Raw genomic sequence first — 26534 nt, forward strand, 5'->3', positions numbered from 1 at the left:
AGAATATGGTAAAACATTTGTTCAAATGATGGATTCTCTTACATTCTTTGTGGTTCACATTATTCCTTATTCACTTTTTTAAATGGTGCCTTTTATTTTTTAGCAATGATAGCACTGATGGGGAACCAGAAGAAAAGAGACGAAAAATAGCAAATGTTGTTATTAATCAGTCTGCAAATGATTCCAAAGTCTTGATTGATAATATTCCAGACAGTTCTTCCTTAATTGAAGAGGTACTATTGAAATGCCTTAAGGTGTCTTTTAAAATTGTTTATAATTTTATTATACTAATGTGTCAGTAGATAATATTTAATAATCTATCCATTGAAGTATCTTTACTTCATTAGTAAAAATTTTAATTATTTAAAATTTTAAAGCTTATTATTAGATCTACAAATAAATACACTTTATTAAATTACTTAAATTGTTAGCATAAAACAGACCTTTTGAATTAGTAGTAATTCTGTTTTTCTTATTCAGACAAATGAATGGCCTTTAGAAAGCTTTTGCGAAGAACTTTGCAATGACCTTTTTAATCCCTCCTGGGAGGTAAGATTTCTTCATTCCAGCTTCTCTCAGCTCTACTTTTTTTTTTTTTTTTTTTTTTTTTGCTAATGAAGGGAGTCATGTCAAGCGCAGTCTGTTTTTGTTAGGGTCCCTATTCTTCCGTTGTGTACCTCTCAGAACCACTGACCCGGGCAATTCATATCAGTCACCTTCTAAGTAGAAAACTTGAGAGTGATTTTCACCTTTCATATACATTTTGGTCATATTTCTTTAGTGAATTGTTCATTTCTTTTCATTTTTTTTAGCTGTAGTATAAGGACTTGCATATCTCGCCCAAATAGTAAAAACTTCCTTTTTAAGTGGACAATTTTGATTCAGAGCAGTAGTTTCCAAACCAGCTTTTTAGTCTCAGAAATATGTCTTCAAAGAAAATCTTGATCAGATTCCAATATGTAAAAGAGATGAAAGTGAAATTCCTCTAATTGAAGTTGAGGGTTGGTGGTCTCAAAGCATTCTGTCCTACATTGGTTGGCTTCTGGGTAATTTAAAAAGCACTGCTTTGGAATATCTTTTAGAGTTTCTGCTCCTTGATGTACTTCTGTTTAAAGTTATTCAAGTCTTAATTTAAATTGGGTCTTGAATAAGTGGGTGCAGTGTCAGTGGCCTGTTTCCTCCCTTCCAGATGACACTTCAGAAGGCCACACGGTGACGGTGAAGCATTAGTCATGAGACAGTTGAATTATTTTCCTTTCACATTTACCCTGGTAGCTTTGGAAGTTAGTTTTAATATATATATTTCTAAAATATTGATGTTGGACTTAGAACAACATTCTTTCCTCTCTTTTGCTGAGGATAATGCTGAATGCAGATAAAGGGTAGGGAAGTGATAGCCAAATAGATTAATATCTCAGAAGGATTTTAGAATAATTGTTTTCTTAGCTTGATTTTAGAAAAATTCAACATACCCAAATTGTGAAATTAATATATGTAAATTTTCTTGGATAGCAGAAGAAAAACATATTCAAGTGTCACTTTATTCTGATTTCTTAAAAATTTAATATCCCTTTTTCATATTGAAGAAAAGTTAAACTCAGTTTTTTAAGCATTTAGCCTCTGACATTTGCTTCTTGTTTGTTTTTAGGTTCGGCATGGTGCAGGCACTGGTCTTAGGGAAATCCTTAAAGCTCATGGAAAAAGTGGTGGTAAAATGGGAGATAGCACTTTAGAAGAGGTAAGTGTAGTAAAGGACCAGTTATTACCAAATTTCAGTAGTTGGCTTCTTTTCCCAAGACAGGGAAGTTAGAGAGTTTGGGCCATGACATAGAAATGATAAATAGATAAATAATAAGAAATATGGAAAGGTGAATATGAGGAAAAAAGTAAAAAGTTAGGAAGAAGTCTATTTATTAACAGAGAAAGAATGAGTTCATGGGAAAGATATGTTCAGAAACATTGAGTAGAAAAATATGTAGAAGCAAGAGTAAGCAGGATGTAATGGATTGGAAAGTAGAGGAAGAGGAATAATAAGAGGATAGTTTGGAGGTCATTAAGCAATATGATTGGTGTAGCATGAGACACTGGTAATAGGATAGATAATAGATACATGACAGATATGATTGAAATCAGAGCAACTTTGAGTAGTTTCTTAATTTCTCTTGGAGTGCAAGTAACATAATAGAATTCATGAATTTTAAAGATTTTGGTATGGTATGTTTGAACCTAATCAATCAACAAACATGATGTGGTTAATTTAAAGGTAGTAATTGGGACTGTGCTATATTTTGGTTATTGCTCCTATAGCTAAAATAGTCTATCCCAATATTTTAGTTTTGATTTTGGACCTGTTTCCTCAGCCCCCAATGTGAAGTATGATCTTGATCTGTTAATTAAAAAATGATTGTTTTAACAGATGATTCAGCAGCATCAAGAGTGGTTGGAAGACTTAGTTATTAGACTCCTTTGTGTTTTTGCATTAGACAGATTTGGAGACTTTGTTTCTGATGAAGTAAGTATCACCTAAAGGAGGCTTTGCCCAATCAAATTTCAAATTCCACAGAATAAATTTTTTTGTAAATGAGTTTTCTTCCTTTCTCATTCATAGGTTGTGGCACCAGTTCGTGAAACTTGTGCTCAGACATTAGGTGTGGTGTTAAAACACATGAGTGAAACAGGAGTTCATAAGACTGTGGATGTGCTGCTTAAGTTACTTACACAAGAACAATGGGAAGTTAGGCATGGTGGTCTGCTGGGAATAAAGTATGCTTTGGCAGTTCGTCAGGTAAACACTTCAGGTTTTGAAGCATGTATGGGAGAGTTTTTTCTCCCCTCTTAGTTTATTTTCTTTAATTATATGAAATGGCCCTAGATTCTTAGTGTTACAGATAAGCCAGTATTTCAAGATTTGCCTTCTTGAGGTAGTGTCATAGACCTAGGTAGAGCTAATAAGAATTTAAGTAAGTACAAATCAAAAGATGGTTTGTTAGATTTGGAAACCTGTTCCTGTTTCATAGCAAGACCAGTTCTCAGGGAGATTCCTAGTGTATGATCCTAGGAGTAGCCCCTGTGGGCTAGCTCTTTTGGGGAAATTGAAAGAAGAATAGATTGGAGCTAGAAACTAGAAGGGATGGCTTTTCCTGCCTTCTTCTCTCACACCCCTTTTGGTTGTCATTGGTGTTGAATAAGAAATAGAAGTTGAGGTTCTAGCACCAGTGGTATGTATGTGTGTGTGTGTCTGTGTTCACACAGGGAGTTCATAGTGAAAACATGTTCTGATGTTTTAAGCCACATTGAATAATAAAGTACTTGATACTGTTGTAGTCTTTTTCAAATGGGATTAGTTACACATAGGCTTCTATTGATGTTATTTTTCTTTTTTGTTTATATGATTCCTTTTTTTTTTTTTTTTTAAGATTTTATTTATTTGAGAGAGAGTGAGCATGAGTGGTGAGGGGAGACAGAGGGAGAAGCAGACTCCCTGCTGAGCAGGGAGCCTGATGCATGGCTCAATCCAAGGACCCCAAGATCATGACCTGAGCCAAAGGCAGATGCTTACCGACTGAGCTACCCAGGCGCCCCTGTGTGATTCCTTTTTAATAAAGATTGGGATTTATGGGGCGCCTGGCTGGCTCAGTCAGAAGAGTGTGTGACTTGTGATCTCGGGATCGTGAGTTCGAGCCCCATGTTGGGTGTAGAGAGTACTTAAAGTAACTTAAAAAAAAGATTAGGATTTATGTTTTCATGTGGTAAATTTAGTAAAAAATGTTTAAGCACAATAATTGAATTATAGAAAATTAATCTATTTTGATGTACTGTTTTACAGGATGTAATTAATACTTTATTACCTAAAGTTTTAACTAGAATCATTGAAGGACTTCAGGACCTTGATGATGATGTCAGAGCTGTTGCTGCAGCATCATTAGTACCCGTGGTAGAAAGCCTGGTGTATCTTCAGACACAGAAGGTAAATTAAATATTTTTGCATTTTCTTCTATAGAGCTTGTTTACATTCAGGGTGTAGAGTATTAGCAAAAACATTGAGTACTTTTTTCTCCTTCGTCCTCCCCCCCCCCTTTTTTTTAAGATTTTATTTTTAAGTAATCTCTATACCCAACGTAGGGCTCAAACTTACAACCCTGAGATTGAGAGTTGCATGCTCTACCAACTGAGTCAGCCAGGCACCCCATCCTCCATTTTTCTTATGACAGATAGTGCTCTGATGTTGCAATTTCAATTATATATTATCCTTTGAGGAGTGAATTTTGTCTACTAATCTACTTCCCCATCATGTACAGAATATACATAGGGAACTTCTTTGAGAAGAAAGCAACCATTTCTTCTTTATTTCACTCCTGGTTTTTAGATATATGGAATTTTTTTTTTGTTTTGATTTTGGTTTTGGCTTTAGGTTTTTTAAATCTAGTCTCATTTTTTGAAATGGCCTCTTTTAAGATCTCTCTGACTTCCTTTTGTATATCAAAACCAGAACACGTATATTTAGAAGTGCAGCAAGCAGTATTTACTTAAAAGCTCAAAAACTAAATTTGTCTTTTCATGATGACTAGTATTGTTTTAAATATATTAAAGTTACTTTATACAGAGGGTGATATCTTGTGTGTGTACACTGTATTGTTTTCAGAGTTTTTTTACATAAAAGAGAGTATTGGCATAAAATGGAGTATTGGCTATCTTAATTCCTGAATTCTCCCATTATGAGCCTGGTTAGAAAGGGAAGTGCCAAAGTAGAGTTGAGTGGCATTTAAAGAGGGGTAGAGAATTACTAAACGCAAATAATGTCTCTGCAATTTTGCTCAAAACTGGTACTCTCCAAGGGCATGGGAATTGTATGTTTTTGAATCAGTAGTGGCTACAGTCTGGCATGGCTTGTGCATATTTTGTGTAAAATAAATAACTGTTTTCTTAATAACTGATCCTATAGGTACCCTTCATTATAAATACACTATGGGATGCTCTTCTGGAACTAGATGATCTTACAGCTTCAACAAATAGTATTATGACTCTTCTTTCATCCTTATTAACTTATCCTCAGGTCCAACAATGCAGGTAATTATTTGTAGTTAGTGGAATAAAGTAAAAAGTGTTTACATACATTTCCAGATAAACCTAAAAATACAATAGTGTAGCATCTTTAAGAAAAGCACTGTAAGTTGGGGATGCCAAAGAGTACTATTTCCAAGCAGCCTTTTCTTCTTTACTCTCTAACCACCAGCACATTTGGGGCAGGAACTTAAAAAGGTCATATTCTTTACCCTTGGGCTACTTTGGTTATATAATTCTTCATCTTGTTCATCCTATGATAGTTAACTTCAGAAATAGGATCATTGCAGATTATCTTCATCTCTAGCCCCAGAATATAGAATTTCAGCTTTATTTAGAGACATTTAGCTAATAGAATTATAATTGAATTATCAGCATTACATTTTCCAAAATTTGCTCCTCTGTGAACTTTTTCTTGTAATGTTCCTTCCAGGTCTTGCTCTTGACTTCCATGATTTTACTGATCAGGAAGGGAATGCATAATAGTATAATATAATTAACAGAGGTAGAGACTGAGTGAGGCCAAGACATAAACCAAAACTTTTAAGTGTCACCTGTTTTCCTGTCCTGATAATTGAAATAAAGTTCAGCTAATTAATGTATTCCCTACCTTTTAGACTGCCACTGAATAATACTCTTTCTATTAATAGTATCTTTGGAGATACTAAAGAAAAAATTCATATGCAACTTTAAAAACCACAGATGAGAAAATTAAGTACTGTCTTAGCCTAGTGAGGATGTTTAGTGAATATTCATATGATTATGATTATAAATGATTTCTGGCTCTGTGAGTCTATTTCCAGTGAAAATCATAGATGTGTTAAAAATATGTACAGAATGTTTCAAATAATACTGACCCTGATGGAAGTACTTCAGTGTTAAATTCAGGCCTACAAGTTGGAAGACCAGAGTAAGTGCCTATAAAAGCAAATGAAGAGAAAAAGTGGTAGTGCATATATGGTATTTCCTAATTTTCAGGTACTTTTCAATTAGTAGTAAAAGCTATAGGGATTAAATGAGTTCATCTATGTGAAAGCCCTTTTCAAGCCACAAAATGCAAGAGTTTTTAATTAACCCTAAATCAGAGGTTGGCAAACTTTTTCTGTGAAAGCCCAAGTGGTGGTAGTTTTGGTTTTATGGGCCATGTCATCATTGTCAAAACTACTCAGCTATGCACATTTTAGTGCAAAAGCAGCCATAGACAGTACATAAAGGAATGAACATGGCTGTGCTCCAGTAAAACTTTATTTTAAAAAAACCAGGTCGAGTGGGTTTGGACCATGAGCCTTTGTTAACAGCTGCTCTAAATAAAGGATTTAGGATTAAAAAAAAAAATCATTGAGTAGGTAGTGTCAGGAAAGCCAGATAATATAAGAAAATGAAAGTAGTAATGAAAATTCTGTTAATTCAATGTGAAATAATGTAGCTTTAAATTTTTTTCAAAGTTGCCGTATTAGAAAATTTGCTTCATATATTATATTTGACAGATACTTTCCAGCTTATGTAAGAAATGCAGCATGTCATTGGGAGCATGAACAGTTATTACACTATTACCAAGACCTTGTTATAATGCTTTTACATAGATCAAATCTGTTTTAGGTCTCTGTGTGCATGTATTTAATTTACAATTTTATAAGTAAATTTACTAAATGTGTAAGTAAATGTAAGAAGTGATGTTCATCAAACCTGCAAATAATGAGAATAGTGTTAAAAGATAGGCCTCCTGAGGTGAACCACAAAAGAACAGATAGTTACACCTGCCATATTCTTTTTTGTTCATGCCTTTTTCTATAGTTACATATTTCAAACACTATTTATAAAAAAAAAAATCATTTCCTAATCCAAGGTAATTTTTATAAATGACTCATGGTTGTGACAGGAATTCTGTGGTCCAAATTGTTAGCATAGATGTGGCTTTGCTTGTTTTTCCGCAAAGTTCTAATCTGTGAGAAGGAAGATATTTGAGTTTTCTTGACTTAGTAATGCTAAATCAGGATAACAAATTTCAAAGCTACTACCATACCATCTCTTGCTCATTTGATATGTGGCAGAGGTGACCCCAAAGGGGAATGTAAGTTAGGTGCAACAATTAACAGTCTTGATTTTGTGTAATCTGATTACCAGTTAAGATACATGTCCCATTTTCCTGAGTAAGAACAGATTGAAATTAAGGGCAGTTATATTAGAAAGTTCTTATTTGAAAAAGTAATTCATGGCGTTAGTGCCATAGAACTTAATGTTAATATTTTTTTATGACTACGTTTGCTCTGGCTATTCTGGTTCTGTAACAACAGTTCTGAACAAGGATGTTAAATGAATGTTCATATGAAAATTGTATTATGTTTTTAAAATTTATTCATCAAGAAAGGTACTAGGTCCATATGGACATATTTAGATAATGTATCAACAGAGTTTCAACTGAGAATGAGTAAGATTAATTTGTGTTTTCTTTATTAGTATTCAGCAGTCACTCACAGTTTTAGTTCCACGTGTCTGGCCTTTTTTGCATCACACTATATCATCAGTTCGAAGAGCAGCATTGGAAACTCTGTTTACGTTATTATCAACACAGGACCAGGTAAGAACTAATAACTGTATAGTGATCTTGAAATTATATAAAATAATTTTATAAATCTGACCACCAGGTTATCCATGCTACATATTCAAAGATCAGGAGAATGCTGGGCCTAGTAGAAGTGGTATGGTGACCATGTAGACACATAAGAATCATGAGGGCAGAAATATTTTAATATTTTGTTCTAGATCATAGTCCCAGTGCTTGGAATAGTGCTTAACACATAAGAGCCTTCAACAAATATTTGTTGAGTGAAAGATTGAATAGTCTGTCAGAGATCTGTTATTCAGTTTTTGCTTGCTTTGTGTGGTTGACAGCTGGATGGTTGGCAGAGCTCATCCCAGGTTAGGCTACATTTAGAGCTCTACAGTGACTTCTAAAGACTGATGATGAAACTCCTAGGCACTTGCCTCCTCTTAAGAATTACCTAATCTTTTTTTTTTCTTAAAGATTGTATTTATTTATTTGAGAGAGAGAGAACGCTCACGCACAAGCAGGGGTAGGATCAGAGGGAGAGGGAGGAGCAGACTCCCTGCTGCATAGGGAGCCTGATGCAGGACTCAATCCCAGGACCCTGGGATCATGACCTGAGCCGAAAGCAGATGCTTAACCACTGTGCCACCCAGGCGCCCAAGAATTACTTAAACTTAAGAGCATGGTGTTTCCAAGGATAATATACTTCAGGAGTCATACATGGAAGTGCCTAGAAAGATCTTTCAGGTAATATCACTGTGTGAATGGAGTCTGTGCTGACTTGAGGAGTCTTTGCCCTGCCTGTAAAAGGCTTCACATTTCTATTTTAAAAATAACTATAGGTCAAACAAAATACTAGAATTTGGAGAAATACCATTAGGAATCCATTCTGACATGCTGTTATTTGTTGGTACTGCAGATTGAGCCAGTCATCTTTCAAAAGCAGTGGTTGATTTTTTATTTTATTTATTTATTTATTGTTAGACAACAGATTATGGTATGGGTATATGTCTCTCTTGTGTTCACTAATCATGTATTTCTGTGTGATTTAGGAATATTAAAAGGGGGGGGATAGTCCATGTAGACTTGTTTTAATCTGCAGCATGGTATTGTGTTGCACTTATGTGATTCAGTATGTATAAATTTTGTTTTGCCTTTTTTTTTTTTTTAATTTTATCTAATCAGACTCTTCTGAGGAAAAACTACCAGGTTTGTTTTAGAACCCTCAGTTGATCAGGCATGACAAAACTGACATGAGTTGTTTTGAATTTTCACTTCTTTTCTGTTTTGTGGTTTTGTCTAAATGTTCTGATGGAAGTATTCTTAAATTTACTTTGGTTAGCCTTCTTGAAATTACCAGATTTCTTCACTTCATGTTGTTCTTTATTATTCTTCTAATAGACTTTAAGAGCAGTTTTAAGTTTACCGAAAAACTGAGTGAAAAGTACATAGTTTTTTTTTTTTTTTAAGTACATAGTTCTCTGGGCGCCTGGATGGCTCAGTCGTTAGGCATCTGCCTTCAGCTTGGATCTTGCTCCCAGGGTCCTGGGATTAAGCCCCACGTCGGGCTCCCTGTTCGGCGGGAAGCTGACTCCTCCCTCTCCCACCACTTATGCATAGGTCTCCGATATTTGTTAAATAAATTTGTATAAAATTCTATGCAGGGTGTTCTGAGAAATTTTTTAAAATTCCAACATTGTTCTTATTCTTACCTTGCAAAAGTTTACAGTGTAATTGTGACAAGACTCTTCTATGATAAGTTTAATAACCTCTGCAAAGAGTTAAATAATGGTAGAGCAGAATATGAGAGGTGTCAGAAAGCAGCATTGAGGGCTAAACTAAGTCCTGAAAGACCAGAAGGATTTAGGTGATAGGGTTAAAAAACTAATCTTCTGTTCTCCCTAATTATCTAATATCTTCAATATGCACTTTTACAAACATACCATTTTTCTGAGTAATATGTCAGTTTCAAATTAGGCAAGTATACAGAATGTGTTTTGGAACAAAGAGCTTTTCCAGTCTATTCCCTTTAGACAATTAAATGTATCCTGCTTTTGTATTTTTCTTCGTTATTCTGGTATGTGCATGATCCTTTATTTTTTGAGTTTTCATGTTTATTGTGTTTCCAATATCCTTTTGTGGTAGTTATCTATACCTCTAACTTCTTTTTCTCTTCTTGAAAAATTTTTACTGATATCACTAATGAAACATCCTGTTTCTATCTAGCTTCTGTCTTCAGATTGTCTCTTTACTGAAAGTCATGCTATCAGCAAAACTTAATATTGACGCATATAGAATATTTTGTGTTTTGTCACTGCCCTGAGCCTTTCTCTCCATATTCTCACCATTGAAGACTTAGAGCTATGGAATTTATTACCCACTCTCAGTACATCCCAGTTTTGGCCCCCACATATATGCTTTACTGTATTTATTTGGTTTTTCTATTTTTTCAAATAATAGTATAAAGCCAAACCCTTTTAGAAAACTATTTTCAGGGGACTCCTGGGTGGCTCAGTCAGTTAAGCGGCTGCCTTCGGCTCAGGTCATGATCCCAGGGTCCTGGGATCGAGTCCCACATCGGGCTCCTTGCTCAGCGGGGAGCCTGCTTCTCCCGTAGCTACAGCTACAGTTTTGATTACTACAGCTTTGTATTATAACTGCTGCTCTCCCTGCTTGTGCTCTGTCTCTCTCTCTGACAAATAAATAAAATCTTTAAAAAAAAAAAAAACTATTCTCAGGGTGTATGGGTGGCTCAGTTGGTTAAGTGTCTGCCTTCAGCTCAGGTCATGATCTCAGGTTCCTGGGATCAAGCCCTGCATTGGGCTCTCTGCTCAATGGAGAGCCTGCTTCTCCCTTTCACTCTGCCTTTCCTTTCCGGTTGTTCTCTCTCTCAAATAAATAAATCTTAAAAAAAAAAAACTTTTCTGGGCACCTGGGTGGCTCAGCCGTTAAGCATCTGCCTTTGGCTCAGGTCATGATCCTAGGGTTTGGGATCGAGCCCCACATCGGGCTCCCTGCTCGGTGGGAAGCCTGCTTCTCCCTCTCCCACCCCCCTGCTTGTGTTCCTGCTCTTGCTGTCTCTCTCTCTGTCAAATAAATAAATAAAATATTTTTAAAAAATAAATAAAAAGTAAAAATAAAAAAACAAACTTTTCTCAAGACCACAACCTATTCCCATTTTTTAATTTTGGGAAGTTTTTAAAATAGACAAAAGAGCAGGGAATTATAAAACAAGATTTATATATCCACCATCCAGTTATAATTCTGTTTTATTTGCTTCAAGATTTTGTAACCAAAATATTAAGAATAAGTTGTAATCCCCTTAGAACTTCACCTGTTTTGTAGTTTACACACGTTCTTCCTTCTATATATTTATAAGAAATAGTATCCTACTTTCCTTAGTAGTTTGCTCCTCCTTATGGTTTGGAATCAGGTTTTGTAACTTCAGTTTCTACACAGTAATGGTATTTGTAAAAGGGGAGAATTTGAGTTAAGGATAATTTGGGGGACTGTAGCCTCAGTTACTTGCAAATTGGTTAGTAATTTGTTATTGCCTAGTACATTAGAATTAAATTCTTGTCTCTTGGTCTTTTGTTATTTGGCTCTTATCAATCCTTCCCCCTGCTATTTCCTAATATATAACCTGGAGTCAAGAAAAATTTTCAAGTCCACCCCTGTATCCCAACTGTAACCATGTTATATTTATTTGATAAGAATTTTTTTTTACTGTGACAATGTTGTATTTATTTGATAAGAATTTTTTTTTACTGTATCAATGTTATATTTATTTGATGAATTTTTTTAAAAATCCATTATAGTTAACATACAGCAGTATATCATTTTCAGGTATACAGTATAGTGATCAGCAATTCTATACATTACTCAGTGCTCATCAAGATAAGTGTACTCTTAATCCCCTTCACCTGTTTTACCCATCTCCCCTCTGGTAACCATCAGTTTGTTCTCTATGGTTGAGTCTGGTTTTTGGTTTATCTGTTGTTTTTGTCGTTGTTTGTTTTCTTTCTTAAATTTCACATATGAGTGAAATAATATAGTATTTGTCTTTCTCTGACTTATTTCAGTTAGCATTATATCTCTGGATCCATCCATGTTGTTACAAACGGCAAGATTTCATTCTTTTTTATGGCTGAGTAATATTCCTTGTGTGTGCGTGCGCACGTGTGTGCCTGTGTGTGTACATGTGTATGTACCCACCCCCCACATTTCCTTTATCCATTTATCTATGGATAGACACTGGGCTGCTTCCGTATTTTGACTATTGTAAACATTGCTGCAATAAACTTAGAGGTGCATGTATCTTTTTGAATTAATGTTTTCATATTCTTTGGGTAAATACCCAGTAGAGCAATTACTGGATCATTTGGTAGTTCTATTTTTAACTTTTTGAGAAACCTCCATACTGTTTTCCACAGTGGCTGCATCAGTTTGCATTCCCACCGACGGTGTCAAGGATTCCTTTTTCTCCACATCCTTGCCACCACCTGTTGCTTCTCGTGTTGTTGATTTTAGCCATTCTGACAGGTGTGAGGTGATATTTCATTGTAGTTTTGATTTGCATTTCCCTGATGATGAGTGATGTTGAGCATCTTTTCATGTGTGTGTTGGCCATTTGGATGTCTTCTTTGGAGACATGTCTCTTCATGTCTTCTGCCCATTTTTTAATTGGATTATTTGGGAATTTTTGGTGTTTTGAGTTTTCTAACTTCTTTAGATATTTTGGATACTAACCCTTTATTGGATATGTCATTTGCAAGTATCTTCTCCCATTCAGTAGGTTGCCTTTTAGTTTTGTTGATTGTTTCCTTTGCTGTGCAGAAGCTCTTTATTTTGGTGTAGTTTCAGTAGTTTATTTTTGCTTTTGTTTTCCTTGCCTGAGGAGACATACCTAAAAAAAATGTTGCTACAGCCAGTGTCAGAGAAATTACTGCCTATGCTCTCTTTTAGGATTTTTATGGTTTCAGGCTTGCATTTAAAGGTCCTTAATCTTTCGAGTTTTGTTTTTGCGTATGGTGTAAGAAGGTGGTCCAGTTTCATTTTTTTGCTTGTAGCTGTCTAGTTTTCCCAACATTATCTGTTGAAGAGACTGTCTTTTTCCCAGTGCATATTGTTGCCTCCTTTATCAAAGTTTATTGATCATATAATCATGGGTTTATTTCTGGCTCTCCATTTCATTGATCTGTGTGTGTGTGTGCCACCACCATACTGTTTTGATTACTACAGCTTTGTATTATAACTTGAAATCTAGGAATGTGATACCTCCAGTTTTGTTCATCTTTTTTCAAGATAACTTTGGCTGTTCAGGGTCTTTTGTGGTTCCATACAAATTTTAGGAATGTTTGTAATAGTTCTGTGAAAAATGCTTTGGTTTTTTTTGATAGGGATTGCATTAAATCTGTAGATTGTTTTGGGTGGTATGGACATTTTAACAATATTTGTTCTTCCAATCCATGAGCATGGAATGTCTTTCCATTTGTTTGTGTCATCTTCAATTTCTTTCATCAGTGTTTTGTTTTTCAGAGTACAGGTCATTCACTTCCTTGGTTAATTGTATTCCCAGGTATTTTATTATTTTTGGTGCAATTTGTAAATGGGATTGTTTTCTTAATTTCTCTTTCTGTTGCTTCATTATTGCTATATAGAAATGCAGCAGATTTCTTGTTCTTTTTGTTTTTTAAGATTTTATTTATTTAGGGACGCCTGGGTGGCTCAGTCGGTTAAGCAGCTGCCTTCGGTTCAAGTCATGATTCCAGGGTCCTGGGATTGAGCCCCACATCGGGCTCCTTGCTCGGCGGGGAGCCTGCTTCTCCCTCTCCCACTCCCCCTGCTTGTGTTCCCTCTCTTGCTATGTCTCTGTCAAATAAATAAATAAAATCTTAAAAAATAAAAGATTTTATTTATTTTTTTGAGAGAGAGAGCACAAGCAGGGGAAGTAGCAGAGGGAGAGGCAGAAGCAGACTCCCCACTGAGCAGGGAGCCCGATGTGTGGGACTCGATCCCAGGACCCTGGGATCATGACCTGAGCCGAATGCAGATGCTTAACCAACTGAGCCACCCAGGCGCCCAAAATGCAGCAGATTTCTGTATATTGATTTTGTATCCTGTGACCCTACTGAATTCATTTGTCAGTTCTAGTAGGTTTTTGGTGGAGTCCTTAGGGTTTTCTCCATATAGTATCATGTTATATCTGCAAATAGTGAAAGTTTTACTTCTTCTTTACGTATTTGGATGCCTTTTGATTCCTTTGATGAGAGTATTTGACACATGACTCATCACTTGCCCCCTATAATTCCCTCCCCTGCACATAACCACTGTCCTTCCAAAATATTATCTCCCTTTCTTCCTCTTTCTGTCTTTCCTTTACTTCAGGGAACAGGTGCCACAAAACAATTCCAATTTCTACAACTCACTGTGATTTTTTTCTTTATCTAAAGTCATTAATAAGTGACCATTTAATGGTTATTGTTACTCTTAGAATCTCAGCAACATTATTTGCTTTCTGAGAAAATATCAGAGTAAACCATATCTGATGGGTTGTATCTGTTATTGTATTCTTCACCACAGCTTTTCCTGATGTGTACTCATGTTTTTAAAATTATTTTTAAAGATTTTTTTTATATCTATTTGAGAGAGAGAGAGAGTGTGTGTGCAAGAGTGGGGGTAGGGACAGAGCGAGAAGCAGACTCCACCCTGAGCAGGGAGCCTGACATGGGGCTCAGTCAATCCCAGGACCTTGAGATCATGACCTGAGCTGAAGGCATACGCTTTACCGACTGAACCACCCAGGCACCCCTCCTGATGGTTACTATTGATTGCTTCATAGCTACCTGCAAACTGTCTTGTAATACAAGTTCACAGTCTCTTATTTGCAGTTTTGAAATCCAAAGATTTTTTTGTAAGGTGGATCAACTTACAAAACTACTCATTTGGTGTAAAAACTTGTTCATTCTGAAGAGAGACTGTTCATAAGTTTTTATCCTACTAAATGTGCCCATTCACAAATTTTGCTTCAGAAATATTAACATACTTTATTTGGGTGCTACCTCAGACCCTGTTTGAGGATATTACATAGCATGCAGCTCATACAACCTCATTATTCTAAAATTAGAATAATTCCGAATTTCAAAACACATTTGGCCCCAGAGAATTTGGATGAGAGATGATAGACCTATGGTGATAAAAATCTGTTCGCACTTTAACTTGCCTTACTTTTTCTTTTTTTTTTTTTTTTTTAAGATTTTTTTAATTTATTAGAGATAGCGAGAGCAGGAACACAAGCAGGGGGAGTGGGAGAGGGCGAAGCAGGCTTCCTGTGGAGCAGGGAGCCCGATGTGGGGCTCGATCCCAGGACCCTGGGATCATGACATGAGCCAAAGGCAGCCGCTTAACCATCTGAGCCACCCAGGCGCCCTTTGCCTTACTTTTTCTGAGCTGCTTTCTATTACTATTGTTTCTTTAGTGGTGTAATGAAAAGATCGCTTAACTAAATAAAGAATCTGGGTTCTAACCTCAGCCCTACTATTTGTTAAATTTATGACCTTGGTCAAGTTTATTTAACCCTTCTGGTGATAATCTCCACCCAGTCTTTCTCAGAGTTACATGGGCTAAGTAAGATAATGTACATGAAAGTGCTTTAAAATGTTAATGCTATACAGATATAAATAATAGTACAGATAGTAAGAACAATAATTAGCACTTCCAGTTCTGGGAATTCTTTTTCTTTTTTTTTTTTTAAGATTTTATTTATTTATTTGACAGAGAGAGACACAGCGAGAGAGGGAACACAAGCAGGGGGAGTGGGAGAGGGAGAAGCAGGCTTCCCGCTGGGCAGGGAGCCCGATGTGGGGCTCGATCCCAGGACCCTGGGATCATGACCTGAGCCGAAGGCAGATGCTTAATGACTGAGCCACCCAGGTGCCCCAAGTTCTGGGAATTCTTTCCTAACAGTTTGGAACTCTTATTTATATGCTGAGGTGTAAGAATGATATTTAATTATAGTAATAATCCAAGTTATTATTGAGGGCTTACTTTATGCTGTGAACCCTGGTAAGCATGTAACATGGGTGGCTGCTGCCATTCCTGTGTTGCAGATGAAGGAACTGATGACCAAAAATTAAACTTCCCCAAGTTCGTGTACCTACACAACTCACAGTAAGTGATTTGGCTCAGATTTAGATCCAATTCTGGCTGACTTTCAAAAGGTTTTAAATTTTACATGGAGACAAAATGGATTAAGTGTCTATTGAATTGCTTTCTCACTTTTGTATATGAAGTCATCTTAAGTACAAAGTGAAAAAATGAACTCATTTTTAGATTACTAGCAGTTCTATTCTGGTTTCATTTTCTAACTTCTCAACCCTTTCCTCTCAGTAACTGCAATGTTGAGGCTAAACCTGGCTGTAGCTCAGTGCATCAATACCCCTTAAAGACTGATGCCTTTATTTCCTTGAAAGTATTCTGATTACCTCCATTAATTTTTTTTGTTTTGCTTTGAAGATTTTATAACAAAAATGTCCTTAATCTTAAAATTTATCCTATCATGAGTATGTATGCAGGCATGTACATCTCTAAAATATCCTTAAATAAAAAGACAGTTAATACAGTTATTTATGAAATCTTATTACCATTAGACTTCTCTGTGATACACCATAGCATCTGTGATGTTAACACGTGAAAGTATTGGCAAGCCTGGCCTCTTAGGGCACATGAAATAAGAACTTTTAAGCAAACCAAACTAGTTTTCATTTGGTAGGGACATAAAATCAAGGTGTAACTTTTTTTGTTAAACTGGCAGTTTGGCAATCAAAGTGAATTTTACCACTTGATTTTCCTTTCTGTATTGTCTCTTTAGCCTATGACTGTGTTTATACATATAAGAGTGTATCTATGAGTCTGTATGTTTGTCAATGTACTACTTTACTGGCATTGTTACCAGTAAGTGTTATAGCTAGAACTTGACTCAATCTAGAAAAATATGTTGGACGTTAATCTTTTGTTCTGCTGACTGGGTCAACTTTTCCGTTCCACTTGCATCACAGCCACTTTATGAGTCATTCCAAAATTTCAGTTACGTACAGCATTGACTTGTTTGAAAGGCAAGCTTTAGCATGAAACTTAAATTTAGCATGAAGATATATATATGAGATTGAGTTGGAATCCGAGGACCTAGGATGTAAGAAATTTCTCATATGCATATGTAGAAAGGGAAAGAAAGACCAAAAGAATACATTTAACTAAGACTGGCATTAGAGAACATTATCATAATTAGGTATTGGCCAGATTTTACAAAGGTATTAAAAGGCAAGAGCAGAGGTTAAATATTTAGCTGACTTTCAGTAAATATTGATTGGACAAATGAATAGAACAGGGCATTATAAATTATGTAGAAATATAGTTTGCTTCGTGTGTGTGTGTGTGTGTGTGTGTGTGTGTGTGTGTGTGTTTCTTTTGGCAATGGGCCAAAATAGGATTTCAGGCCAAATTAATGAGAGGACTCAGTGTGATTCATCGCTTTGTTGTAGCTTCTTTCCAAATCTCCTCCCCTGCAACCCCAAATCATTTGATATGGAGATAAGAAATGATGAATTTGCCTACAGGCAGGAATCAGGTGTTCATGGGAGTGATGATCAGACTGCTGCTTTTTTTGTGCATCTGACCATGTTGTGGGAAGATAAAAGAAGGGGCATAGCAAAAGGGTGCTGGTAAGAGCTTACCCTGTCAGTTTTGCAAATTAGGGATTTAATACCAACTACAATTGTAAGAAATTTCACATATTACTAACTATTCTCTGTGACATGGGACCATTTCCTGTAAGAATTCAACAAATATTTTAGTGCCTACTATGTGCTTACAATTCTTTAGATACTGATCGGTAAGAGACAAAGTCTCTGCCCTTCTGTAGAGCTTAAAACAGGAAACTAAACAAGACAGGAGAAACACAGACAACTGGACAAGCTCTAATAACATAACGAGGTAAGTATCTGGTAGGGGAAGTAGATGATGCTGTTTGATCCTAGCTAGTGAAGTGAGTGAAGGTCAGAGAAGGTACCCTACTCACTGAAAGTGAAGATAAAGCTGAGATCTGAAGGATGAGTAGAATTTAAGCAGGTGAAGAACAGGGTCAGGAAGGAACAGCATGTGAAACTCTGGAAGCAAGAGAGAGCATGATGGCACTAAAGAGGAAGTGAAAGGAAATTGGCTGGAGGGTAGAGTGTGAGGGAGTATAGATGGCTAGAAGTTTCACCTTGATTGTCTGGTACAGTGAATGGTCTGGTAGTCGTCTTTCCATTTGTCATCAACTCTCTTTACTCTGAGTTCCAGGAAGGCAGAACACAGCAAGGAACATCAATCTTAATAAAGCAACTGGGAAGAAACTACCCCATCTGTGTCACACTCCATAACCATCAGTCATTTTCCTCAGTAATTCCCAGAAATGTCGTCTCCCCACCCCCACTTGATGCTCATTAAAAAAATGTTGGGGACTACGTTTAGCACTAACATGAAGTGGTAATAATTACTCTGTTAATTATTTAACACAGACCAAAACATTTTTTTCAAAAGCCCTTGTAAAGCTTGAATTTACTTATAACTTGAGTAATAATGTTCCTGATTATAGTTAATTTATACTTGGTGAAGTAAACAGACTGTGGTAGGAATTTTTCTGTCTTTTAGTTTACACTGTGCTAGACTAATGCTAAATGGTCATCAACACTTTGTAGATATTCCCTAAGATTCGGGGGGATATTTTTGATAAGTAGAGTCCTAGTTAGTAGCATACTAAAAGTCTACTAACTACTTTAAAAAAGTTCTGGAGAGAGGAATTTGAAGGAGGATAATCTCTAAAGGACTGAAAAATAATAATATGCTCTTCACTGTACCAGTTTCCCCACCAATCTAATTAAATAAACCTATAAATACAAAGCAACAGTATTAGATTTTCGGCCTATATAATGCCTCCTGGAAGACAGGTGCAAAATTAGTGAAAATAAGTGGGCCAACTTTCAGATCTACAAGAGACAGATTGGCCCTGGATGGGCCAGATTATACCTTGCAATTTTTATAAGATAATATTGAGCTAAAGCCATATTATTTTTTGCAATCATATCGAAAAGGAGATGCTTGCACAATTGTTCAGGTGAAGTGAATTTCGCCTTCAGATGTTTTCCCAGCCTTATCTTGTATTTTCTACTAAGCAGACTTTATGCTATGCTACTAGAGAATCTGCATTTTAAAAATACTAGTTCTCATGATACTTAATTTTTCCAAACCATTGGAATAACAAATATGATACTGTTGCTCCAAAATCTTGTAAAAATTTGTCACCCAGTCGAACCTTTTTGATAAAGCCATACCATCTTTTCATGGTAACACTTGTATTATTTGACTTGTAGCTCTTCAAATAAGCTAACACCTAAAAATTCTATACTATAGATTTGATGCTGTTTTTGTTTTCAGAACTCTTCATCCTGGCTTATACCTATCCTGCCTGATATGCTGCGGCACATTTTCCAGTTTTGTGTTTTAGAAAGCAGCCAGGAAATTCTGGACCTCATTCACAAGGTACACAGTGAATATATCTGTATTCTTTTCCCCGGTAACTTGGTAGATTTTTTAAAATTTTCATAATTGCTGTACTGTTGTTGGTCGGAGATTTTAAGAAATTGGAAATCAACACATTTGAAAAGTGTGATCTATGTGACAAGGAAATAGGCTTCTTATGGAGTATAATAGTTAAGTCTACTAGGCAAGTGTTTTAGGCACTTTCTGATAGCCTCGATACAGAAAATAAAATGAAGAAAAGACGTCTTTATCACTTATTTTGCTGTTTATCCGTATGGTTATTGATTCTGTGAAGTATCTTTTGGGATTCATTGGTAATATATAGAGTCTGATTGTTGTGGTTTAGGTTTATATTTTTTTCCCTTACTTAGCAAGATTGGTCAGTCATGTGTTAAAATCTTTAAAGAAGAACGATTTGATATAATTAATAATATTTATTGAGGGAAATGGTACTGTTGTAATTCAGTCTTGAATCATTGCCTCTGAAGCAGCTCATTGTTAACAGCCTTGTATTAACAGTGGTATTATTTCTATATGTTTTTAGTTATATTTAATGTTAGGCATCAAGAAAGGTACCTTATTGAGTAAGATCATGAATTAAGACTTAAATTGTTCTTAATTTATACTAGGATATTACCATCTCTAACTTTAGCAGAGGATATCTATCAGGAGCTGTTATATCTTGAAGTCTGTGCGTGTGGTTTTTTAAAAAGATTTTATTTGGGGGAGAGAGCATATGAGTCGGTGGGGCAGAGGGAGAGGGAGAAGCAGACTCCCCGCTGAGCAGGGAGCCCGATGCAGGGCTCGATCCCAGGACCCCGAGATCATGACCTGAGCCGAAGGCAGATGCTTTTTTTTTTTTTTTTTAAAGATTTTATTTATTTGAGAGAGCACGAGAGAGAGCATAAGAGGGGAGAGGGTCAGAGGGAGAAGCAGACTCCCCGCTGAGCGGGAAGCCCGATGCGGGACTCGATTCTGGGACCCCGGGATCATGACCTGAGCCGAAGGCAGACGCTTAACCAACTGAGCCACCCAGGCACCCGAAGGCAGATGCTTAACTGACTGAGCCACCCAGGTGCTCCTGAAGTGTGTGTGTTGTATATAGGGCTGCATTAGTATCAAGCTTTATGATATATGCAAAGGATTTCAATGACTGAAATTTTGACAACTTTTATTGTTATGGGTATCTTATATTTTAAATGATTTTCACAAAATACTGAAGGAAATTCTTTCTGTTCCTCTCTTTAAAACTTTCTTTTGTATTCTGTAGTATACAAACCTATCAAGCAGTATTTAAAAATAAGCCTTTATATTGACTTTTAAAATTCATCTCTGGGGGCGCCTGGGTGGCTCAGTTGGTTAAGTGACTGCCTTCGGCTCAGGTCATGATCCTGGGGTCCTGGGATCGAGCCCCGCATCGGGCTCCCTGCTCGGCAGGAGGCCTGCTTCTCCCTCTCCCACTCCCCCTACTTGTGTTCTCCCTCATGCTGTCTCTCTCTCTCTCTCTCTGTCAATTAAATAAATAAATAAAATCTTTAAAATAAAAAAAAATAAAAAAATAAAATTCATCTCTGTGCTTGCTATTTCCTACTTTTTTTTTAAATTCAGTATCCCTAAAAATAAGTATTAGGTTTTATTAGCCCTCACTAGGAAAATTTCACTTTTCATGTTTCTCTTTTACTCTGTAGGTTTGGATGGAACTGTTGTGCAAAGCTTCAGTTCAGTATGTGGTAGCAGCTGCTTGTCCATGGATGGGTGCTTGGCTTTGCTTAATGATGCAGCCTTCTCATTTACCTATTGATTTAAATATGTTGCTAGAAGTAAAAGCTAGAGCCAAGGTAAGTGCAGAGGGACATAATGTATTTGTATGTTCAGCTCTATTAATATGGTAAACATGTAAGAAATTTGTATTGTTTTATTTTAATGAAGTGTGATTTAATTAATTTAATGTATGGAGAAATTATTTTATGAGGAACTTTGCAAATGCATAATATAATTTTTATCCATTAAAATTTTGTGAAAACTGTTTTTTATTGGGAGAACAAGTGAAAGTATTTTTGTGTACAGAGGAGAATTCCCTATTAAATTTTAATGATTGATTTTTACTTAATATTATTTTTTCTCCTCTTTCCCTCTAGGAAAAAACAGGTGGTAAGATACGCCAAGGCCAAAGCCAAACAAAAGAAGTCCTTCAGGAATACATTGCAGGAGCAGACACCATCATGGAAGACCCCTCCACAAGGGATTTTGTGGTTATGCGGGCCAGAATGATGGCAGCCAAGTGAGTATACAAAAATTCAGAAGCCTTTTAACCAGAATATTCTAATGTGTTTGTCAGTACTTCCTCCAGCACACTAGTTACAGAGTAAGAAAAAGTGTAAGAAAATGTTTTTCATTTTCTTGAAGTTGTAAATAAGATTTATATCTTTCTATGAAGATAAAATAGGAGTTATGTCTTTGTTGGGAAAAGTTATAGCTTCAATAAGGGGAACTTCTTTTTTCTCCCTCATAGATTGTTAGGAGCGCTTTGTTGCTGTATTTGTGATCCAGGTGTAAATGTGGTAACCCAAGAAATTAAGCCAGCTGAATCCCTTGGCCAGTTACTACTCTTCCATTTGAACTCCAAATCTGCCTTACAGAGAATTAGCGTTGCTTTGGTAATCTGTGAATGGGCTGCTTTACAAAAGGTAAGATTTTGCCCAAAAAGTAATGAAGACAAATTAAGTAAACCAATTTCCATTAGCTGTTAGGATTATTTTCATTATATTTTACAAACAAAAAAATTTTCTCTATATAAAAACTCAACAGTTCTAGAAAAGTATTCTAAATTATATAATGTGAAACATTGTTTCTCTTCCATTTGCTTTTAACCTTAGAATTTTTTCTTAGGACCCCTAGTCTGGTACCTGAGACTACTAGCTATGACCATATTTAATGTTTGCTCTTGATACTACAATCTGTTAAGAAATGTCCCTCCTATGTGTGGAAGCCATCCAGAAACTGTTGGTCATTCATTCCTTTATATCTCAGATGTTCCTGAAAACTATAAAAGATGAGAGGCTTTGAGTAATAGAGATCCATTTGTATGAGTAGTAGCAAGGGCAGAATTTTGGGTCACAGGAAGAATAAAACCTCCACATTTAAATGAAGATCTTCATGTTTTCAAATAAGCCATTCCCTGCAGCCCCTTTAACCTTTAACTTCTAATAAAATGTGTGATTTTGTGTAAGACTGACTTCTGTAAATCAAAGAAACTTCCTGCTGGCTTTGTTTATTCCATTAACTGGAATTCTAGAAATTTAACTGTCTGCACTTGCTGTGAGAGTTTCTTGTTACTGCCTCTTAGCAGTTTGTCAAAGCTATAAGCTATGTCTAAAAGTAACTGAGCCATGCTCTGTTGCAACTGAGACCCCAGCTTTGCCTCTGGAAAGAAGCAAGGCTCATCTGTTTTTAGGCAGGACTCGGTGTGCTGGAGAGGCAGTGATGCTGTGTTTTTGTGCCTCTCAGACTCAGCAGCAAGTGTTGACAGTTCGGTTTCTGGACCCTCACAGAGCTTCTCTGGACTTACTCTGTGAAGCCCAGGCTGATCACCCAGATCCCCTCATGGCTCACCACTGAGGCCATTCCCCCTCTGGTTGGGGCAGGCAACAACCAGAGAGAGTGGGAAGGGTTAGTTAAATTTGGGGGCAGGTAAGTAGCTTTTAAATTATATATCCATTTCTACAGTATGGCATGTGAAGCTATGGGTTCAACTGTTAAGAAATCTAATAATGAGTTTTCAAATAACATTTTTAGTGCATGCTAAGTGTTCTTTTCTGACTGATTTCTTTTTACAGTTACATATTTTTAAATCTGTGCTATATGTATGTAAACTTCATATAAATTCAGAGTAAAGTAAGAGTAATTAGTTGCAAAATTTAATGGAATTGTAGTTCCATGTGCATGTTCTGAAGTCATTCATATTAAAATTTTAGAGTAGTTTGTGTGATACCTTTTCTCTGTGCAACTAACGATGTTGTTCTGGGAGGTAACAGAACATAGATTCAAAATGAATAGGAATTTAGAACTTTGTAGTTTGCAAGTGAAGATGTATATATCTCTAGAATTATGTTTATATATTTGCCCTGAATATTTTTTGTCTGTTATATTTTAGGAGTGTAAAGCTGTTACCCTAGCTGTGCAGCCACGTTTACTTGATATCCTTTCAGAACATTTGTATTATGATGAAATTGCCGTTCCATTCACGCGAATGCAGAATGAGTGTAAACAGCTTATTTCATCATTAGCTGATGCACATATTGAAGTTGGTAATAGAGTAAACAACAGTGTTTTTACAATAGATCAAGCTAATGACCTGGTGAGTAAAGAAGTGACTTTCTTAATTTTAGATTGAGCATGAAATAAAGTTTAGAAATTTGTCATGTGATGTTTACCACAAAAACACTAATTTGTTGAATCTGTCCATGGCCTGATAGCCTGCCACCCATACCCTATAGAAAAGTTACTTCATTCTATTGACTTTTTTTGAACTTAGAGGATGGGGAAGGAATTTTCTTTAAATCTCAGATTCTAACAAACCAGTATACCTTTATCAGAGAAAGCTGTTCCATTTTTTGGTCATTTCTCAGTTTTGCTTAAAACTGGCGGAGTAGAGGGGCACCTAAGTGGCTCAGTCAGTTAAGGGTTCGACTCTTGGTTTCGGCTCAGGTCATGATCTCAGGGTCCTGAGGTCAGCCCTGCATCAGGCTCTGCACTCAGCATGTAGTCTGCTTGAGATTCTTTCCCTCTCCCTCCTCGTCTGTCCACCCTCTGCTTTTACATGGACTCTCTCTCAAATAAAAACAAAACAAAACAAAAACACGAAAACTGTCAGAGTATAGAAAAAACTGCTTCTATATAAGTTGCTGAGTATTTCTCATCCCCTCTCTCAACTTACAATGAAAATATTCAAACATAAAGAAAAGGTAAGAAGAGAATTACACAGTGAACATTCATATACTCACCAACTAGATTGCATAATTAACATTTTACTAAATTTGCTTTATCACATATATATGCAGCTATCTACTTATCCAGCCATCAGTCCATCTTATTTTTTTGATGCATTTCTAAGTAAGTTGCAGAAATCAGTACACTTCAGCATGTATATATATCATTAACTAAAATTCAGTATTTGTTTTTTGCTCTATTGTGAGGTTAAATTTATTTACTATGAAGTACACAAATTTAAACTATTTGATGAATTTTAACAGATGGATATACCTATGAAACCCAAACCCGTATCAAGTTGCAGATATACCATCACCACTTCACAATCAATCCTTGCCTATCCCTGCCCTCAAGTAACCATTGTTCTGATTTTTCCTCCACCATAGATTACTTTTGCTGATTCTAGAATTTCATATAATTGGAATCATACACTCTGTGGTGTTTGGTTTAAGATTTTTTTTTTCAGCATGATGTTTTTAAAATTTATCCATGTTATGTGTATCAGTGATTCATTGTTTTTATTGATTAGTTTTATTCCATTGTATACACCACAGTTAAGCTCTTTTGATGAACACTTGGGCTGTTTCAGGTGTTTGGCTATTATGACCAGAGCTGCTATAAACATTGTTATACAAGTCTTTTTGTAGACCTATATTTTCATTTCTCTTGGAAAGTATGTATGAGTAGAATTGCTGGATTATAGGGTAGATGTTTATTTAGTTTTATAAAAAATTGCAGACCTTTTCCCAAAATGGCTATATAATTTTACCTTCTAACCAACAATATGTGTGAGTTCTGGTTGCTCCACATCATCACCAACATTTGGTGTGGTTTTACTTTGTGTTTCCTTGATGACTAATATGTTTGACACTTTTTTTATGTCTTATTGGCCATTTGTAGATCTTCCTTTCTGAAATGTCTGTTCAGATTTTTTTTTATTTTTAATTAGGTTGTCTTTTCATTATTGAGTAGTAGGAATTTTTTTTTTTAATTTATTTATTTGAGAGAGAGAGCGAGAATGCGAGCCAGGAAGGGTAAAAGGAGAGGGAGAGAGAATCTTAAGCAGACTCCATGCTGAGCACGGAGCCCGACACTGGGCTTGATCTCACAACCCTGAGATCACAACCTGAGCTGAAACTAAGAGTTGGACACTTAACCAACTGAGCCACCCAGGCTCACCCATTTTTTTTTTTTTTAAATGTATCCTGGAATACCAGTCCTTTGTAAGATAGATGCTTTCTGAGTACTTTCTCCCAGTGTGTGGCTTTCCTTTTCATTTTCTTAAGTGTCTTTATTTAGATGAGCAGATATTTTTAATTTTGATGAAATTTAATTTATCAGTTGTTTTTTTTTATGGTTATTGTTTCCTTTGACCTAAAGTGCCTTTTCTTATCTCCAAGTTGTGAAGGTATTCACCTACATTTTTCTCCTAAACTTAGCAGTTCTAGCTTTTATGTTTAGATTTGTCATCCATATTGAATTAATGTTTATAGTGTGAAGTACAAATTGAATTGTTTGTTTTTCATAAAGATAACCATTTTTTCTAGCATCATTTATTGAAAAGATTTTCCATTCCCCATTGGATTGCTTTGGCACCTTTGTCAAAAATTTGTTGAATTTTAAGTGTAGATCTGTATCTGTACTCTATTTGTTCAATCTATTTGTCTCTCATGCCATCCCCAATGTCTTGATTACTGTAGCTTTGTACTTAGTAGGTTCTTGAACTTAGGTGTAAATGAGTTCTTCCTTTGAGTTACAGGATCAGAAACTGAATCACTTCACTTGTGTTGGTTCCTGTGAAAGAGCAGTCTTCATTTCTTATCCCCTTTTCTAATATTAGAAAATTAAATAGTTGAAATTTTTTTGTCCTTACCTGTGAGAAAAAGCTAAAATTGCTTTTTTTTAAAGTTGTTTATAAAGTTGTTTTTCTGATTTTTGCTGTTCTATAATTTATCCATTTCCCCCTTTCTTCTCTCTCTCTCTTTTTTTTTTTTTTTTTTTTGCCTTCTTGGAATGAAATCTCAACCTTCACTCTGTCTTCCCTCCCTACTGAGGGAATTTTTTTTTTAATTTTATTTTTCTTACGATGAAAACTTCTAAGGTTTACTGTCTTAGCAACTTCCAAATATGGTAATATTATTGACTATAGTCATCATGCTGTACATTACATTCCCATAACTTATTTATTTTATAACGGAAGTTTGTACCTCTTGACCTCCTTCACCCATTTTGCTCTCCTCCAAACCTCCCTCCCCTCTGGGCAGCTACCATTCTACTCTCTGTATCTATTAGCTTTATTTGTTCATGTGTTTTTTAGATTACACATGTAAGTGAAATCATAAGGTATTTGTCTTTCTCT

At 35.9% G+C, this 26534-nt stretch overlaps 1 protein-coding gene across 2 annotated transcripts in view; it reads left to right on the plus strand.

Annotated features, from left to right (window-relative positions):
* The window catches only part of BTAF1 (B-TFIID TATA-box binding protein associated factor 1), a 107024-nt gene that overhangs the window by 33595 nt on the left and 46895 nt on the right, over positions 1-26534 (plus strand). For both annotated transcript variants that reach the window (XM_032432206.1, XM_032432207.1), the window contains exons 7-19: positions 104-233; positions 481-549; positions 1649-1738; positions 2417-2512; positions 2609-2785; positions 3827-3967; positions 4943-5067; positions 7519-7639; positions 19082-19186; positions 20875-21024; positions 21325-21467; positions 21699-21873; positions 23340-23543. In XM_032432206.1, coding sequence (XP_032288097.1) covers positions 104-233; positions 481-549; positions 1649-1738; positions 2417-2512; positions 2609-2785; positions 3827-3967; positions 4943-5067; positions 7519-7639; positions 19082-19186; positions 20875-21024; positions 21325-21467; positions 21699-21873; positions 23340-23543 — 1726 coding nt within the window. The remainder of the gene's footprint in view (positions 1-103; positions 234-480; positions 550-1648; positions 1739-2416; positions 2513-2608; positions 2786-3826; positions 3968-4942; positions 5068-7518; positions 7640-19081; positions 19187-20874; positions 21025-21324; positions 21468-21698; positions 21874-23339; positions 23544-26534) is intronic.

Source organism: Phoca vitulina, unplaced genomic scaffold (genome assembly GCF_004348235.1).
Source record: "Phoca vitulina isolate PV1807 unplaced genomic scaffold, GSC_HSeal_1.0 scaffold48, whole genome shotgun sequence".
NCBI lineage: Eukaryota > Metazoa > Chordata > Mammalia > Carnivora > Phocidae > Phoca > Phoca vitulina.